At 38.5% G+C, this 20,753-nt stretch overlaps 1 protein-coding gene and 1 long non-coding RNA gene across 6 annotated transcripts in view; both read left to right on the top strand.

Annotated features, from left to right (window-relative positions):
* LOC110990438 (solute carrier family 28 member 3-like) overlaps positions 1–3,997 on the top strand; it is a 50,539-nt gene extending 46,542 nt beyond the window's left edge. For all 4 annotated transcript variants that reach the window (XM_087134615.1, XM_022255442.2, XM_087134616.1 and 1 more), the window contains exon 11: positions 83–3,997. In XM_087134615.1, the coding sequence (XP_086990741.1) occupies positions 83–240 (158 nt within the window). In that variant the 3' untranslated portion in view covers positions 241–3,997. The remainder of the gene's footprint in view (positions 1–82) is intronic.
* A 3,796-nt stretch (positions 3,998–7,793) lies between these two features.
* Positions 7,794–20,753, top strand: part of LOC110990435 (uncharacterized) — a 55,864-nt gene continuing 42,904 nt past the window's right edge. For both annotated transcript variants that reach the window (XR_015424827.1, XR_015424828.1), the window contains exons 1-3: positions 7,794–7,966; positions 12,260–12,446; positions 13,264–13,385. This is a non-coding gene — a long non-coding RNA (uncharacterized LOC110990435). The remainder of the gene's footprint in view (positions 7,967–12,259; positions 12,447–13,263; positions 13,386–20,753) is intronic.

Genomic DNA, 20,753 nt, shown 5'->3' with positions numbered 1-20,753 from the left:
CCTGTCTCTTCTGTTCCTTCAAGTTGGGGCAGATTAAAAGAGGAGATGTCTATTCAAGGGTCTGTCTTTCTTTTTTCCTTAGGAATTTTGTACAGTGAGGAAAAGTATGTGCCAGTGACAGCTACCACTGTTCTCCCAGGGGGCATCCAGGATGTCGCCAATACCACTTTGATGGCTGCTGTTACCGACGGCATCAATGCCACCGATGCCACCAACTTCACTGACTTTATGACAACATGATGATGACATAATGAAAGACCCCATGACTGTTGGTAATCATGCATTCTCAAGCAGACCAGCAGCATCGTTGTCAAGTCCTTGTATTTTGGCAGTTTTATTCATTTAATAATGTGGAAAAACCGTTGCAACTTCAGCAATGTATATTCGTTTTGTCAATTCTTCAATCAAAAACAAGCGAGAGTTATGTGTTTTACTGTATTTATTCTACTTTGCATGAAATAACTGAGGGTTCCTTGTAACCCACATGCAAGGTAGAAAATAGTGCCACCACATTGACTTCCTCAGCTCAAAATAACATTTGAACCAATCAGAAACAAATGCTCAGTCAGCTCAGCAAGTTACCTTAAAGGCGGCCTTACACTAGAGATAGTGACTTTAGCAAGCTTGATGAACTGGGTTCTTGGCACTTTCACCAGAGAAAAGCTCCAGCTTGTTCATGTTTGGAATTTTCTGTGACTGTTTTGCATCAAGATCTTGTGACAGTCGTGTAAAATTCGCAGAATAGGTCAGGTTGTGGTCTTATTTGCACTGCAAATTTGGCAAAAGTGGCAAGATATTCATCCAACGTCAACAACATTCGCACAACGGTTTTGAGATTGTCTGGTGCCCTCGGCACACTCACATAAAGGCAATGCGACTGTAGAGACCAGTGCGCAAGCATCTGGCAACCATTGTGTGACACGAATCACATTTTGAGGCCACTGACCAGCTAGAATAACAACCCCTGGAATAACCAAGGTCAGCATCAGTCTGCATCCAGCCTTTTGACAGGATGAACTTGCAGGACCACTGCATAGACCTTCAAGACCAGCTCCAACTCCTGGCCTGTGTCTTCCCTGACCAGCCCAGGGTTCAAGCCTTGGTTCTTTTCAGCTGGCGAAAGCTGGGACAATTTTGAAATGGTTTGGCACTTGACGCACGACAATTGCAAAGGCTGGAGACTTCTGAGGTGATCTGGTGAGAAATCTGGGATGGCGACAGTCACTGGAAATTTTTGATGTGTTCAAAATTCCTGTGCACACCTTTGCAAACTACGAGAACGTTTGATGAACCTCATTAATGTTTTAAGACGTCATTGCAAGTTTTTGTCAACTAATTTGCAAAGTGTGGAAAGTCCAATTTTGCCAAATACATAAAAGTCACAAAGCCTAGTGTGAGGATAGCTTAAACTTGACTGCAAATGGGAATAATACAAAATCTTGTGTACCATCAAGAGGTATTTTTTATCTATGCAGTAAACTGTGGAGTTGCTGGCCAATGCCAAAAAAAAATACCACTTTGGGAAAAGCATACGAAGTACAGTTCTGCCAGAGCATTATTAATCACCGTTATCACAAACAGGTTTTATTTTTGAAAATTTTACAACTACATGTATATTTTCTTACTAGGTTGTTCGCCAGTTTTTATTTTCAGTTTGCACGGGTTTGTCACATTTATTTACCTATTTATTTATTCTGGTTTATTCAATTAAAATATACAGGGTAGGCAGCCACATTAGAGTCACTGATAAAACCCCATTTGCAATCATCTAAAGGCATCACACATCAGTAGAAGGGGTATAAAATAAGAGTATGGAAAAGGATTAATTGAATTTCTACTTCACATTTTGCATCTCATTAAGTTTTTTAATTTGTGTATTAATTGGCACATTCCTTGTCAGACTGGCAATGGTATTCTCGTTCATATGGTTCTGTCACTATGAACATCAAAATGTCTGAAGTGTTTACAAATTTCAAGCAATAACTCAATATAGTTAAGCTATTTCTGGCTTTTGTTTCAGGCTCTGGACAAACACCAGATTGGCATCTCTATAGTGTACCGAAGCGAATACGTCACTCGCACAATTAGTGTGTAAAAGGCATGAGCGCGTAAACCAGCGCGTGAACCAACACGTGCACGTACTCCATTGCACTGCACTTTCTGGTTCACAGTGACGTCACACTTTGGTACTCTAAGTGTACTCCTGACAGTTTTGAGCTCCTTTTTTCCCCCTTTAGGCACTCTGTATCACGGCAATGACAGCCTAGGGCAAGTGCAAGGGATGACCATTTGCTGCCCACCGATCGATTTTCCAATGAAAAGGTAAATGAACTTGCAAAGCATCAAGAATATTCCAAATCAGTGCAACATGGAGGTTTTCGTCCTGGCATGACATCAGAGTTTGCTCATAAAGATGGAAATTCACACCAGAGCAAAAACTAGAGGTACAGAATACACTTTGAAACAGCAAAAGTTGCATTTTCAAGGGTTGTACACGTACATGTACATGTATTTACACAAATAAAACCCCATTGCACTGCCCTTAAAGAATCTTGCCATTCCAACCTACGGCATTGGTAGTTGTGCTGCAGGTACATGTATTCATTTCTCAATGGTACTTGAAGACAAGACGGGTACTGGACGAGTCCATCCATGAACAATTACAATTGAGAGTGTTTTCTTACATCAACACTTGAAATATACCCTCTGAACCAAATTATTATTATTTTTTAAATGACACTTTTTGATACGAAGATGTGGCAACTTGTGCATAGTTATTACGCACTCCATGTGTATGACATTACTGTATTGTGTATGTTTCTTTGCACACGAGTTTCGTGGCCTTGAATTTCACGAAGATGAAACTTCTTTTGTGTAGAAATTTTGTATGGCTTCTCACTCAGTATAAAGAGGAAAAACTACATAATTGAGGGAATGTGTTTGAATGGCAAATCTTAGTTTGGTCTACAAGGTATAGCTGCTTGGTCGTTTTTTTTTAAACTTAACTGGTGTAGATGTGCTTTGAAGTTTTTCCATACTGAGGGTAGCAAGTATAACTTTAGAGGTTTGCAGTAGCATCATGCAAGGATGTCTCTTTCCGTTGAGTATGTTTGGTTTTGAAAAGAACCGGAAGGTAAAGTAGTGTAGCAAAGACACGAATTGTGTCCATCACAACTAGCCTTATAAAGAGCACTTTTTGGACGTGATAACAGTAACATAGTAACAAGTGTCTGCTGCTGGATCACCGTGACCAGTAAAAACTACCATGAGACATTGACGGATCCAAGGAGAAGGAGGCTATGCCCCGCCCCCGACACCCTTGTTTGGAGGGAGGTAATAAGGAAAACCAATGGGTGGGGTTATTTTAGTTTCCTCTCCGTTGCTAAAATGTATAACATGCCCCAAATGTTCGAATCATCCCATAACCCACAGAAAGGCAACAAAAAATCAGAAATTAGATTAATTCCAAACTTGGGGGCCTCAGCTTAGAAAATTTAATATGACCACCCACATTTTTTTTCTGGATCGTCCTTGTCTCTTGCAGAAGACTGACGCCATCATTGCGTCACCGAGAGAGCTCCCACGTCTCTATAAGTGTTAATCAACATGCATGAATATTTTGATTTAAATACATTGTACTTGTATATATGTATGTAGTTGGCATTAGGTGTTTTGTTCAGTGCTAGAAATTTAAGTTTCATATTCCTGCAATACTTTCTTGTGATATTGCTGAATAAACAATTCACTACCAAGATTTTAAAACTTATGAAGCCTTCATGTCCGTCGTTTTTTTGTATACTTTGTAGGGGTGGTGTGGATGAATTGCATTGGGGGAGCATTAATTTTACGATAATGGAAGATGCGGACAAGATTTAGGTGATGAAGAAACATACACCGGTTGGCGATTCGTCTTCTTTAGCTAACAATTTGAATTTATGTTGTCATTGTTGTTAAATAACCAGTTGAGAATTAAAAGACAAACGAGAAAAATGAAAAATTTGTATGGTGTTCTATATGTGACCAAAATGACAGCTTTGTCGCGTCATGCAGTTCCTACGACAGCTTTGGAACATCGTGCCATTGCTACGATGGCTTCGTCGCGTCATGCTGTTGCATCGTCGTCATTTCTTGATGACGTCATGTCTGGCTGTCGCATCTTGCCGTCGTGACGTCGCGTCTTGCCGTTGCGTTGTGCTGCCATGTCACCTGTCATTATATAGTGTTTGTACAGTGTGGGTTAGGCCATTGCGTCGTGCTGTTGCGTTTTGATGTCGCATCATTTTGTCGTCCGTCGTAACGTGCCGTGGTGCCTTACTTTTTCTGAAAATGGCTGTAAATTATCACGGCCAATAGAGGGTGTATGTCACAATCCTGGTAAAAATGTGCGAGTTGACATCCTACTTATGGTGTTCTTTAGCTACCAAAATTGCACCACATCATCCTGTCGCCTGCGACGCTACGCTACGACGGCTCTGTCGCGTCGCGTCCAATCGTCACCTCCTTTCTCATTTCATTACGTCGTGGCGTGGCATCGTGCCGTCACGTCGTTGCATCATGTCAAGGTGTCTTGCTGTCGTGTCAAATCGTCACGTTGTCCTGTCTCGTTGTTCCGTCACGTTGTGCTGTCATAGAATCATAGAAATATTTCTATAAATCCCGAATTCGGGACTGGTGGTTTCCAGTTCGGGGTACTTCTTTCACCAAAAGCACCAACCTGTGGGCCTATTTTGGATAGAGGCAGGCGGCTACATTCAGAGCTGAGCGCATAGTTTTACTACGATTTTCGGATATCTTCGGGGAATTAAGTTACATCCCCTTGTGCCAAGATATCCCTGTCACAATGCAGTCACTCGAGCAAGCAATCAAAGTTGTATCAGAGGCCAGTCAGGCGGCGTATTGAACGGATCAACGGGATGGATTCATCAGACAGGGACTGCTTTCGATATTGCTAATAAAAACATTTCCATCAAAATGAGGCTTTGAGGCATACTTGTGAAGGGCATAGTGATTTCTGCTCTTGTCGATTTCAAACTGTTTTCTTTGTGGATGCAAGGACACCGTTCTCATTGTGTCCAGGCTACCAGGTAATAATTAATATTTGATTAATTGCTCTAAGTGTTGAAACTGGTTTCAAGTATTTATTTTGTTACTTTGAAAAGAAAAATTTGAAAAAAATGGAATACCATGCAGAGAAAACGCCACAAGAAAGATTCAGCTGAAAACTCTAACAAGAAAGAGCTGGTTAACCATGACGCAGCTTTTTGTTTTTGAAAAAAATCAATCCATTTTTAGCTTGGGCAAAGCATGATTGTTTTCGCTCTGCTATGTGTTCAATGTTGAAAAAAAACCTTTAAGCGCATTCAGAACTTTAAATTCAAACTTTCTGGAAATTCACTACATCCTACCAATGAGTATTTCCATATTCATGAGCAAAATTTCGATGTCATTCGGGATAGAAACTATCAATGTTGCATGTCTTGTGCGCCAACTGTTTGAAGTTTTTATTATTATTTTGCAGGCCGGAGAGTCCTTTCTGGTTATTTTTTAAGTACATGTACATGGCAAAATGCCAACGAGCATCTCTTTCTCAGAAACGTTTTCATTAAGCAAATTTGGGCTTCATCATTTGAACACAACGTCTTAACGCCTCCCATCATAATAAGAGCACCGCTGTAAATTGATGTTTAGAAAAGAAGATAGCTTTTTTAAAACGCTTGTTAGAGGTGCAGTTTTTTTATACACTCAATCCAAAAGGGATGCACAGTTTTCATACACAGACGAGTGTAAAGTTGCCATAAATTATTTCTGAGAAAAAGTCGCCCTTTGGATCCATAAAGTTACATTGTAATCACCGATGGCAACCCACCCGAGGGAGCAGACTATACGTTTGGATGAAAAAGTCAACATCCTCGAGGTTCAAACAATTGAAACTTATTCGTCAAATTTTTAGTTGTAGGCAGAAATTGAACAACTAAATGAAACTGAAAGTTACATTCAGATTACAGATTACGAGTAAAGGAATATTAGGCCAATTTCTCCTCAACTTTTAAGTCATTTTATACCCCATTACAGTTTAAAATTATTTTAAAGTAGATCTTAATTTACTGTGTTTGCATTTACCCACACAGTGTAAGTTCGTTGTACTGGAACTTGCTAAAATCTGCTCTCTTTCTAGCTCAGAGCTCGATGAATTGTTAGCATATTGTTAAAAAATATTGGTTTGCGTTTTAAGAAATGTATTGGCCATCTTTTTCAACCAGTAATGCCAGTTGAATTAATGTTTTTAGATAGGCCTATCATTTGAGTTCATGAGATGTGGGAGCTGTTGGCGTTATAGAAATCAAAACCTATACGATACGTTAATCTCCTAACGTACACCCTCTATCAGGAAGGCTTGTAACATAGTTTGTATGTTTGTATATGCTGAACTGAAAAGTAATGTTTCTTATTGCTCCCAATAACTTGCATTCTACAATTTTCACGTAGTGATACCCATACAGTTTTGGTTTATAAATGTTCAACTAATAACTATGTATCCAGAAGAAAGTAATGGTTTAAATGTATGTTTGTTTTACTCGTGTGCTATCATGTTAACCATTTTATTTGAACATAGTAACAGTAGACTCCGCGCTATTTTGGAACAATTTCTAATGAAGACCCATACTTCCCTTAGTTGGTCATATGCCTTGTGATGTTACGGCCATGTTCAAAAACAGAGGATACTTCGAGTTGTGTATAAAGCGCGGTGGTTAACACCACTGCCGTGGGACCCAGGATCGAATCCCAGCCAGGATGGAGAGTTATGGTGGATGTGAAGTCCGCCTGCCCTTCACTCTGTTTTTACACCCAAACGGATCCAGGGGAAAGGCGATTTATATTAATAGATGCAACAACAGAAGTAATAATATTCATCAATTCAACACGTTTATCTGAAATTTGTATTAATTTTATTGCATGTTTTTACAAGTATCGAGCAACATTATACCTATAACTTACGTGCGTCTACATTAATACATGTTCCTGCGGAAAACCTGAAGTGCCATCCAGTATACATATTCCAGAAATTAAAATTTTTCACTTTTGGTTTAATGAAGTATATTTTTTACAATTTCATTATTATGAAAAATATTTGTTCACTTCATTTTACAAGATAACTTTTTCTCAAAGTTTGTTTGTTCAAGAAACATTATCCAGTTTGTTGTCATAATCTATCAACAGAAGTGTTGTTTCCATTTTGGAAAAAAAAATCTTTTCAAAATATAGTTTTCCACGTTTGTTTTTAGATTTGTTTAGTTCGTTTTTGTGAGTTATATTTGGAAGTTTGTTTTGTGGGAAATAAACCCAACCCTGTAAATATTTATTTTTCTAAAATTACCTTGGAAAAATATAATATAAAAACTGTGATACAGAAAAAAATGAAAAAGGACCCTCTAATTTGGAAAAAAAATGTTCGAAGAAACCCCGGTCAGTGGCAAAAGAAGTTTCAAAGTCCGAAAACTTTCCCATTTGCGATTTTCACTCACTTTTATTTTTTCTTTCCCCAGGAGGAGACGGGGGAGGAGCGCCCCTCCCTCTTGTAACATGCGCATGCATAAACTTGACAGCGCAGCTCTCTTACTACTTGAATTCCAAGTCACTGCTCCGTCATGTCCGTGTACATAATACGTCGTGTGTATATAGTGACTTCGACGTTCTTGAAGTTCAAGGCTTCAGTCCGGTTAGAGCCAAAGATTGCTGCGCGGCGCTATACAATCTTTGGTTAGAGCTACTGGCCTTTTCCGATTGAGGGCGCTGTACATATGTTTGTCCCGCGATGATTACGCTTCGTTCGAAGTTTTACTTCTCACGTTTTGTAAAACTTAACGATTTTCACCGTTGACGTCCTTTTTGTGGTGAAAATCGGGTTGGACATCCTATGGTACCATTTTTGCACATAAACAACTCAAAAGATGGTGAATTGATGCAGGTACGTTGAAAACCACCTTTTGTTTTCAGGACTTGCTAACGTTTTGACACAGTCATGACAGTCACTGACACAGTGTAGGCCTATGGTGCACTTTTCCTACTCCTAGTCTGTGCTAAGGCCCACCGTTCCCAGGTTGGACGTTGTCTTCATTTCATTACGGCTGACGTCCAGGATATAAAAGTTGTGTGTATAAAACGACGTGGAGATAAAGATTCGTAGGAGTTACAGACGTGAAATTGGCTCCTTGGAAAAGGTGGAAATGTTGCAAATTTTAGTTACACAATTTTTCACCCGATTTTGCACCCTCAGGACCGTGTACATGTACATGTATACCCTGGACTCCCTCCGTAATGTAGTACGGTCAGGGACAGTCCACCTGGGCTAAGGCCCACAATGCATGCTAAGCCCAGGTGGACTCCTAGCCCCACAAATAAGGCTGTAGTGGTTCTCTTTTACAATCTGTCTTTTATCTGTCGCCACCACAGCCCTAATTCAAGGCATGTTTTAAATGCCTGAGATCCAAACTACAGGATTGTCATAAACTTTGAATCCTAATATCTTCCAAAATGAGAATGACTCGACAATTTTACTTGCACCGTTGTATTCCTCAGAGTTTGGACTTTCATATGAGCACCCTAAAGCTTTCCAAAATCGTATATTTCCCGATGTATGGCACCTTGAAAAAAAACGGCCTGTAGTATTACATGCTGACCACGCGCGACGTCATTTTGAAAAAAGGAAGGCAGCGCCTCATGCGTCAGATTTCAAGACACCCGACAGATGCTCTGGTATACATGCACAGTATGTTGTACCTTACAAAACTGGTTCCTCGTCATACCTTGCGTAACAGGCAAACAAGGAACCGGTGAAATTGAATTTGAATAACGTTAATATGCATGTCAGGGCCTACCCTTTATTTTTCCTGACAGTAGCCCGCCGGGCTAGTAAATTTTGATTTTTACTAGCCTGCCGAAATTTTTACTAGCCCATGAAATGTGTGAAAAAAAATTAAAATTAAAGCAGGTTTTTGACTTCAGAAGGTTGGTCCACCAAGATATTTCTATCAACTGCTATCACGTGGGGTGATACATGTAGCAGTTCGTGGGTAGAGGGGCTTGCGATCAGTGGTACAACGAAGTCACTTACGAACCGGATCGGTTTTGGATATCTGGTTCCCAGTACGAATTGTATGTTACTTATATTGGTCATGTATAGAGGTCACTGACTACTGGAGAAACTATCGTTGATGCGTTGATGACAGGTACTAGGTACAATGTACAGGTAGTCCCAGCACACAATAAGGGATTCCAGGTGCGAGTCCGAGAAGCGACGTTGGGGTTTATTTGATTCCAATAAAATAAAGTTACATTCATGGCAGACAAAAGGTAAAGCTTTGACATCAAGACTTTGTTTTATTTTCTTTAACCCTAACAGTCCTCAGTCCTCCAACAGGTGAAGGATTGAGGACTGTTAGGGTTAATCACATCAGAAAAACAAGAAATGTGTACATATTTTAACTCGCCCACCGGACGACTGAGGGAAATGTTTTGACTCGCCTGTGACTGTTTTCACTCGCATTTGGCTAGTGGTCGACCGCTAAGGGAAAACCCTACATGTACTGTATCATGCTCTACACTGTGGTTGTACTGTACACTAGGAAAGTGCGCGCGCAATTATTACCAAGCAATACTGTGACAACATGAATTATGCATCTATGGCACCTGTCAGGTGCCTTGACTTGGCCGCTATAACTTTTCATTTAAGTTTGAACTATTTTTACTCACCCTCCGGGTTGACCCATACACGTGCAGAAATCGAGTGCAGGGTTGGTCTTTTACTAACCTTAGCCTGGTGTGTCTTGCAACTGAGGATAATTTACAGTCATTTTTGTTCATAAAGAAACAAAATATCATGGATTTATTGTTTGGGCACTTGAAGAAATTTTGGTCAAGTTTGCCATAATTTTTGAAGTGAGTTTAAATTACTTTTTGAATACCTCAGGGTCCAAGTAAATGGGCAAAAATCGTGTGAATACTGTTGAAGGTGCAGTTGATTATACATGTACCTCCAGCCTTACAAGCTACACAAAATATTTTATGGTCGATATTGTTGATGAAGAAGTAAGATAACAGCTATTTCTTGGTTAAGCATACGTCAAAGATATTTTGTCATTTTTGGACAATTTTTCAAGTAAGTTTCCACTATTTTCATTCAACCTTTGGGGTGTCACACTCAAAATGAAATCAAGAACCGGCAGCCTACTGTTTATTTCACCACCAGGTGGCCGCTTTCTTTAACAGGCTAGGCCACCAAGTGGATACATTGTAAAGCTTTGAAGCAGAACATACTCTCTTCCTTCAGGTGCACCGAGTTTTCATTAACTTGAGAGTTCAATAATTTGGATTGACATTTCCTCTGCAGAGATTTGTGTTTGAACAAGCTGCGTTGTATGCGTGGCATCGACGCACAGTACGTACACGCACGTCGTGTACACAACACAACTGTACACTATGTACTTGCATCGTACCGTCGCCACAGATCAGGGGTAAAAGGGGTCAGTTTTGGTTTGCGGTAAAATCATTTTGGTAAGTGTTTGGGTCGTAAAAAGGCAAGCCCAATGGGAAAGTGATCTTTTGTACCAGGAGGGTGAGTGAGTAGACATGAAACTGCTTTACTTATTGTTAAAGCCACCTCAGGCTGCCTCAGGATACCTCGGACTACCTCCGGCTACCTCCGACTACCTCTGACTACCTCCGACTACCTCCGACTTTTACCAACTGCCATAAAAACATGTTATGTAATCATTCATTGAGACAATGTACATGTAATGCAGGCCCAGTGACAGAAATACATGTACCAGTAAAATTCCAGGTGGTCTTAAACTTTTGCAAATGACGGCAAGTAGATGCCTGTTAGAATACTCAAACTTTGAAATGGATTGAAAGTCATCATTAAAAATTACGTGTAATTAGGGGAGATAAGGGTTAGTTGGAACATAGGGTTAGTTGAAACATTGAAATTTTTTTTTCGCACAGCTTAATTAAATTTTATAAAATGTTGCCCTGAAGAAGTGTCCCTTAGTAGCAGCCATCCACAATATTGCCTGCAGCAACACTGCAACAACAGTGCTCAAGTGGGAAAGGTAAGTTTGCTTTTTCACCTTTTGAGGAAATTTTTTCACCATTCAAATAATGTGTGCTACATGTATCTTAATGGTGTTTATACATGTAGATAACAGTGACTAGTTTGGGGTATTATATGATCAAGTACTAAGCTACAAAATAAGGTTTAAAAGATACGTTTTTGGAGCCCCTGTTTTGTTAAGTGAGCACACAAATGTCACATGGATCAGTGGGGCTAGTTGGAACATTTTGATGGGGTTTGTTTGGACATGTTCCATTAAACCCAACAGAATCAATGATTGTTAATTAAATGAACGAACATGAGTTCTACCATTTAAGTATTTTCATGTACATGTATGAAGGAACAGCCTTTTAAATGAAAGTTCTCCATGCACATTATAAAGTTAGCTGCAGGGAAACTTGCAAATAATGAATCTAGGCCTACATGTATGTAGGCTGGGAAAAGGGAACACCATGGGGGAACTTGCAACAACCAAAAACTCTAACTAAACCAAGGATCTTTGAGGGACAGGTCACAGGAAACTGAATTAATAATTGCTCAGACACCAATATTTGACTGTAAAAATGACACAAAAGAATTTAGTAATGAAAAAGTACTGAAAAATGCAAAAAATAAAAACAAAAGGACTAAAAATTCAAACCATTACAGTATGTAAAAGTAGCCTTTCAAGTACACACCAACAAGTAATCAATTATTTGAGCAGACAAAACACAAGCAGTTAAGAGGGTGAAAGATGAACATATGTCACTGCCGGTCTGCTGTACTGAACTGCTTTGACCAGGAGGCAACTTTATAGGGGGCCTTGTGGGCTAAAGTACATGTAAACAAACAGGGGAACACACTGCTAAGAAATGAATGTAGCTTTCCCTGACTAAGAGGCATTACTCCTAACTCCTGAACAATAAAGAATACGTAAAATTACCAGGGAAACTTGGCCCTGCCACACCTACATGTACGTACTGTTGTATCACAGAAAAACAGATTGATCTATTCACATCATAACTGTAGGCCTATTGACTATTGAATTTTGCACCTCGACCAATATATTAATCTGTCTACAATATTTCAGTGGGGGAAACAGACTTTTCGCTATTCCTGTGTTTTACTCTTCTTCCCTTTGAATAGATTGTTGTTCTTTTTCATCTTCAGCAATCAAAGTGCCATGCAACTATGTTCGTAAAACTACACATGGCCAGACCCCCCCAGACGTAATGGAGCGAGCTGTGTGAGTGGTGCTTCTACATCACAGACAAGTATTAAACTGTTGCAACTGAGTTTGGAATAGGAGCATTACCAGTGCTTGGAACAACTACCTGTGTCTTACTTGAACTGAAGTGTAAATCCAGTTTTCAAGTCATTAAGTATACCATTAGATTATCTGCATACCAAGATTCAACTTATCCCATACCATGTTCCAACTTACCCCTTAAAAGGTGTTAGTTGGAACACATGTCGTAGTTGTATCAAGATGGATTATCTAAATAACCATCAGCAATTTCTGAGAATTTTAGATGCTATATTTGTGACACATACGTGTATGAATAAATTGGCATAGTTGTTATTTCTTGAAAAAACCCTGTTTATGGACATGTTTTTGTGAAAATCGTTCCAACTAACCCCCATCTCCCCTATCATCGTGAATCAAATTATCCGTTGCTGAAGCCTCAGTTGCCTAAACTTGCATGTGAAACCTAGCCCTACGGCTTACATACATGTAACTTTTGTAGCATTGTTGACAGTGATTAGAAAACATAACAAATCAGAGTGTTGCTTAATTGACTCCATTTCAATCCAGTAATTGCTTTTTTGTGTGGAAGACTTTAGTTTTAAACTATGGAAAAACTGTAATTCTGCTGTGAGCTTTGTCCAGCCATAAATAACCTACAATACCTCCCCAAGAAGATATATGCAGCTTGTGGCCCTTAGGAAGTGTAGACATTGACAAAATGGTACATGTATCTTTGCTGAAAATCCTATCATCCCTGAGGTCTTTTTGGGTTGAGTCTTGACTTGGTTGCCAGACATTTGGTTTTCAGACTTCTGTTACATCCAGTAGTCTTTATTGAGTAGCCTTTTTGATTACAAAAACTTGGTAAATGATTTTTTTTCCCCGTAAATTATTGAATCCAAGTAATTTGCCATTTTCTACCCAGATAGCTGTTAACAAGTTATCATCCAGCCTGTTCCTACTTATTCATCTCTTTGCCATCAACCTTTCAAGACGACATCACTAACTGATTAAGAGAAGAGTTACAATGTATGCATCCAAAAATTGGTAAGTTTATTTCCATTTCTGGGCAGTGTAGGATTTTCATTACAGCTCATCAGTGCAAAGTGTTTGAGTTTCATGAATGAATCCTGAAAATTTATCTTCCCTTTGTCTCAGTCACAATTGAATAAGAGGGGAAGTTTTAATTTATTATAGTTTGGGTCAGTTGCACAAATTTTCCTTTGTTTCCCATTCATCAAACTTGTCTTTCTCATCTTGAGAATTGTGTGGATAACAGTTCAAATGACCTCAGAGGGATGTACTGTTTTGGCTTGTGCATCTCAACCAACCCTGTAAAATCATGCTTCTGATGCGTTAAACTGTACTTTGTAGCAGGGTTGGCTGATTTATGTCATGTTGGTTTAAATCACTGATTTTAATCACAGTTTCAATCCAATGACTTATTTGAACAATTACTGATTTAAAGCACCCTTTTGTAAATACCGGTATGCCCATTTCCAAAGCAAGTGACTCCTTCTAATTGCCAAGTACAACATGTTGTCAACACATTCAGATATCCTTTCCTTTCATCAGCACTTGACTGAACACAACTTTGGATTTAAACAAAGTTGTTTAATATTGCCCCAGTAAATGTGTGAGGGTCATTTGATTATCTGTCAAGCCAAGTGTCTCTTGGAGAGACTGTGTATGGAGAGTGAACTGTTTACACTCAAGCATGAAATGCTACTGAAATCTTCAGTAGTACGGCGTGAATCACAAATGCTGTTATCAGGGTATTTGTTATAGAGGAGTTTTGAGTCCTTTGCAGGTACATGAAATGTACCTTGGCAAAGTCTATTGGGCAATTTCTTATGGGAATTGAGAAAAATGGCAAAATTTAAAAGCTGATGGAATAGAAATTAAATTGACTGCATTGTCAATAAATGTGCACCTGGCACAGAGCCAAAAAAATTTTTGAAAATATGGCAAATTACATAATCCCTGCGGTAATTTTACACAGATTTATATGTGGTGAAAGGTGATAATATTTACACATATTAAAAACATAATCACGAAATTAAAAATACCCAAAGATGGCAGTCGTGAATGTCATTTGATTCTGTCATTAGTGTGAAAAAAAATCGACTGCAAAAAAACAGCGAGTGAAATCCTAATCGATGTACAACACAAGCTTTAAAAAAAGTGCAAAAAAGCACCAGTCATCATCATCACAGTCATCCTTGTGTGACTGGACCGATCACATTTTCTTGTACATGTACATATTCCAAAAACAGCAGTCCAAAATACCGATCGTGGCAATTTTGCGGCTTCTGTCATTCTCTCGCGGTGCCGTTAGAGAATCGTTTTGCTGCATTGTGGCCTGTTTGACCTCTGACATCACCCCAGATAGTGCGCTGTCTTTTTCATTTGATATTCATGAGCCCCCCCACACAGAATGGCTACGCTCTGCAATTTTTCTCTTCAGAACCAAGGTTTCTCAAAAGAAAATTGGTCATTCAGAATGATGGTAAAAAAATGACGTCCGAGACAGAACATACGATTCATGGTGAAAATCTAATGCTCAGAGTTGTTAATTTAATTTAATTTTCAGCAGGGATATCTCCAAAATAAGCGGTAAAGTGAACATAACGCATGGAATTTTCAAGCGCTACATGTGACAGCGTTTTTGGCATTCTTGTACGTCATGCATTTTTTTGGTCAAAATTTTCAAACGTCATCAAAATTCTGTCAAATACGATGTTCACAATTAGCATATTGTACTCATTATACATGTAAATTTTGGATGCAGCCAAACTTAGAGATAATTTTCGGTGGTTGAAAGATATAAGACCTGGCAGATATGCTGGTATAGTGAGAGTGATTGTAAACAGTAAGAGAATGAAGAGAGCCAAACTTTTCTCATCATTTTCTGTCAATTTTGTGCTCTTTTTTTCATGGCTTCTATTTTTTAGAAGTTATTTCTCAGTTGCTTTAAAATACATCAGTCGAAAAATATACTGAATTCTCCTTCTTGTTGAGAGAAGTTTTGAAATCAAGTCCTCTGGTGTAAACACTTTGACGTAAAACTTTAAATGAATTCAACTCCATTTGATTTACACTGGTAGCAAACCAAATGTCCACCATAAGTACATATTATGCCTACATGTAATTATCCCCATATAATCGTTTTTATAAATCTGAAGGTGCTAATTTGTATTTTACATGATCAAAGTCACTCTTTTAAAAGTTTTGAAGAATGACATGCGGAGTTCCTTTTTGGTCCATTTTATGAAGAACATGCCTTATGAAAAGACCCCTGTAGCTAAATAGTATAAAATGCAATAAATCCTAAATGCTAAACTAATCTCTCTCAACAGTTTATCATTGCCAAGGTTTGTAACCATACACTGTAGATGCTTGTTTCAAAGGCACTTTCTTTCTCTGGACATAGTACTTGGATGAGAAACTACAACATTTGGGTTAAATTACATGTAGCTGTAATTCCGTTTCCAAAGTTACAAAAGTTTTTCTCCTCGGAAATTATCCACCACTATAAATTCTCTTCCTTAATCTGCCCAGTAATAACCTCAAACATTAATTTTTCACATAAAAGTGTTTACTCCTATGGAAACATTGGTAATGGAATTACATGGTAACGGAATTACAGAGGGTAACGGAATTACATCTCAGAACTATGCATTTTTTGAGGCTGTATAAGTAAATCTTTGAGTAAGAGATTCTCTGTTTGGTCAAGGAGGGCATCAATCACATCTGTTTCTTTGTTTAAAATGTACCACAAGAGGGTAGCAGTTTATATCTTGCATGTGTTTGCACAGAGCACATGGTAACTTCCCTCCATATATTGTACTTGTTAATCTATCTTTAATGAAGCATTTAGCATATTGGTTAGTATTCTCCAAAGTAAATATTATTGGGACTACAGTAGTTTACTGAACGTTGCTTTTTGCAATGTTAACCTCAATAAGTGATTGCAGTGTACTTCATACATGTACTTGTACTCATTACAAAATGCATACTTTTTGCACTTTTGCTGCAGCCATGACAGCCTACAGGTCAAATTGTTCATATATACATATATACATGTACATGTAGGCTTACTTGCATTGATGAACATGAGCGAGTTTATACACGTACATGCATTACGTATTACATACACATTGTAGTTTATTTAGCATTATATGCCTTGGAAAATAATTTATGAGGTACATGTATTCACATGTATGCTTTTGTGTAGATGTACATGTACAAACATGTAATAACTCATGCTAATTTGTGAACTGAAAGTTCAGTCACATTGTTGATTCATAGCTTCTTTTTATGAAATGTAGATAAACACGTATTTAGATTATATATTATGTTAAAGAACGCTACTGACGTCAAAAGCACGTGTGAAAATTCACCTTTGTATCAAGTAGATGTACACTGGAAACAAAAGTTGTCGGAAACATCCTGTAGAAGCAGGTTTTGATGACGTCTTGCTTGTTGAGCACCATGTCTCCTAAGTCCTATTGAATACCAGTGTGACCATGCCTCAGAGGTTGGTTCCACAAGGTCGACCAGAGATGTTCAACTACATGTACCTTGCATTCGAGCATGGTCAGTCCAACTGTTGTTAACTACACTTAGCTTATATGGTTGCTGATCAAATCACTTTAGATGTTTGCATTGTAGATGACTGCATTGCAATACATGTAATGCATAACTGCACTGACACATACATGTACATGTACGGACAATAATATTGTGATTTCACAGCACATTAGGTTATTCAGTGTTCCTAGTTTGTAAATATGTACAGTAATTCCGTTACCATGTTTATCGTATACTGTTGGATATACATGGAAACAAGTCCTAACCCACAAACTGAAGCAGGATTAAGCTGTTTAAGGCTGACAAATGTGGCATTTTGCAAGGTAAATTTCACAAGTGTAACTTATTTCGTTACCATTTTTTGTAATTCCATTACCACTGGAAAAATTACAGTGTGTGGAGTATTTGTAAATATACACCCTAAAACTGCTGCTACCGGTACAATAAAGTTGAAGCTACAGGTAAAAAAGATACATGTAAATGGGTACCTGTGGCCTTTATGTTATACATGTAGATTTCATAGTTTTAAAAATTATGTTTGGGAAAAAAATGCTACATTTTTTGACGTAATTCCATTACCAAAACTTTCTGGGCCTTGGACTTTTCTATATGTAGGATATTTTAATATTTTATTAATGGTTTGATGGTAAGGCTATAACCAGACCTTACTTGAGTGTTTGTAATCAGTAAGGTCATACGACTAATTCGTAACATGGAACATAACAGTCAATTTTGTTCTGAGATGTAATTCCGTTACTGCGGAATTGCCTTATTACTGTACATACACTTGTACATGTATGTACACGTGGATGGATTTCTTGTGGTCATCTTTTTCCCAGATTGGCAGGCCCATTGCCTGACCAGGATCCGGGGGGGGGGGGGAGTTCATCAAACCCAAAAGTGGAACCATTGGCACATGATAACACATAATTTTATGCAAAGACCTATCATAATGTGCTTTGGAACAAGACAAGTTGCCTGTTTGTCGCAAACTGAAGGATGCATGTAAGACTTGTATACTTCAGTTTTCAATATCCAAGGTGTGTGGTAAATTGGCCTGGTGTGAATTTGCTGTTCACCTAGTGCCTTAAATCAGACGCTGGGTGACAAGTGAATGGTATGAACATTATTATTAAAAATCTCAGAAAATTCCAAAACAAATTTCAGTAAAGTTCAATTTAAAAAATGATCAAATTCTAGTAATTCATTATTGACTCCACTCACTTACCTAACTAAAACTTGTAAAAATATTTTGGGGCACATTTAAAAGAGTTGCATTTCTGAAAGAAAAATTGGGCACAAACTTTGTACCAATGAAATAGATATTTATGAATGAGAATATTTGGAGTTTGATTAAAGTTCACCTTTTGTAAGATTGCAGGTTAAAATATTACTCCATACACAAACGTTAGAAACGAAACTTTGAAGTGCCTAGTGTTTGGGTTCGGGTACGTAATCTTCAAGTGTAACCGTGCGAACGAGTGTTGTTATTAGACGTTAACTTTCTCAAGTCCTTGAAATCAGTTTTGGTGGGTTGGCTTAGTGTCCTTGCTGGTGGGCCATGCAGCATTTTTTTTTTTTACATTTACCAAATGACCAGTGAATAATAAACAACATGGATTACACATCCATAAATGACAAAAATGAACAGACGCACCACACAACTTTTGAGTTGTGAACGATACTTCCGGTACATTTACAAGTCTCTCTGGACTGGTTCACTTCATTTCCAATATGTGAACAAGCTGAAAACCAAGTCCTGTTATCTAAAACGGCGAGCCTTTTCCTCAAGAATTGAAGAAGCCTAATAGAAAACAGTCAACTTGAAGAAACATCACTTGAGGATGAAGCGTTTTCCAGAAGTTTTGAATAAACAGTTCGAGACTGTTAAAGGGAATATAAAAAAACATGGAAAACTAGAGGTGGTGGTTGTTACAGCAAAAACCACAGAGCTGTTTCGGATTTCGAGTTGTTTAATGGGGAAAAATATATAAAAATCAATTTACAAAATCACAAGATGATGTCATCATGACGTCATCAATCTTGCATGAGTCTTATATCAGGGTCTTTGTTGGATATGACTTTAATAAAAATCGAACATCGCAAAGTTACAAAAATAGTGACCTGGATACATGAACAAAGTCACCGAGCTAAAATAAATATTAAAAATCAATAATCAATGATACGATGATGTCAATGTGACGTCATCTGTTGAGAATATTTCTTTTATCAAGGGGTTCGTTGCCAATCACTTTAATAGCCAACAAATACTGTGGCTTGAAATCATGTACAAAGAAAAGTCAAAGGGCTCAAAAACGTGCCTGAAAAGGCTCCTTTAAGTTCATGTCACGTGATTTGCCCTTAAACTGATAACTTGCATTTAAACTTAAATTGTTTTGGATACAATAGTTGTTCCAGCTGAAAGCCAAAACAGTTAATAATAATTTACATTGTACAAAATATACCTCAATCTAAAATTAGTATGATTGAGATACCAGTAGATGGTACATGTACCAATATAATTAACCAGTAAAAATACCTCAGATGTTAATTTCTGTGACTTTCTACTGAAACCTAACTCAGATTCTATTTTTCTGTCTCCTGCTACAGAAGAAGACATTATTGACATTGTAAACAACTTACACGTACATGTACCTAATAAAATTAGTCCTGGTTTTGATTCAGTTACTACATGTAGTTCATTACTGAAATAAATTGTGACGACTATTGCTGGGCCCCTTACCCATATCATAAACCACTTTATTCTCCAACTCTATGTGCACAAACCACACATTGACACCACGTTTTGGTTTTTGGCAAAGATTTCGAGCGGCAAGTTTATTTGTTTTTGCTGATTTCAACACCACTTTCTATTGCCACACTTGGCAGAAATTCTGTAAGATTTCTTGGCACACTTGCCATACTTGCCACACTTGGCAGAAACTCAGGCACACTTGCCAAAGAGACACTTGCCACACTTGGCAGAAAAACAGGAACAAACTCGCCAAAGGCTTGCCACACTTGGCAGAAAAAGGCAAGGTTGTTAGCAGAAAGACTTGCCACACTTGGCATAGCAGGTTGGAATTCCTTGGCACACCTGCCATGCAGACAAACCCCACCGGAACCAGTAGGTGCTTGTCCTATAATGAATAGTCCTGTGATTCTATTTATCCTTTACAACTTAAGAAAAACTTACATAAGGCACGCCGTTTTTTCCACCGCTTGAACAGGCGGTTGGAATAAGCCCCACCAGAACAAGAGGGTGCTTGGCGTAGTGTTTAAGAAAAACGAAATGAAACATTACTAACAACTAACTTTACGTTATAATCACTGCAAGATAATTCGCCTAAATTGTTTATTTGTTTACTTCGGAAACTGCGTGTCGCTCCCAGGTAGTTCCCGCCAGACGCGCAACGCGCGCCCCACTGGGACGACCGCCCGGACTTCGAGCCTCCCTTTCTGATACTACCTACGCAAGCAAACACTTGAACAATGCCACCCATTAGGCCCACATCCCGGGAAACGATTCTATTTTTCCAAGGCAGTAATGATGTAGTCTTCTAAGTTGGCCCTAAAATACGCGTTGCCCATGTCAGATAAGTGGACACCATCGTAACGTTACAATGCGAACTCCGACCATCGGAACTGAGGGTGGTGCAGCACTGACACTCCCAGTCGACTACCGAGCGAACATGCCCACCTATTGATCGCGCGGCGTTTCTTTTCCATTTTTGATGGATTAGTAGACCCAAAGTAACAGGCGCGCGGTAAAATATCTGACCAAACCAACTGCGCCTCTGGGTAAGTGTCAAGACACTCTCA

Source organism: Acanthaster planci, linkage group LG03, assembly GCF_054643075.1.
Source record: "Acanthaster planci isolate LZ-2023a linkage group LG03, COTS_SCS, whole genome shotgun sequence".
In the NCBI taxonomy this organism is placed as follows: Eukaryota; Metazoa; Echinodermata; class Asteroidea; order Valvatida; family Acanthasteridae; genus Acanthaster; species Acanthaster planci.
This window is presented reverse-complemented; position numbering and strand designations above follow the sequence as displayed.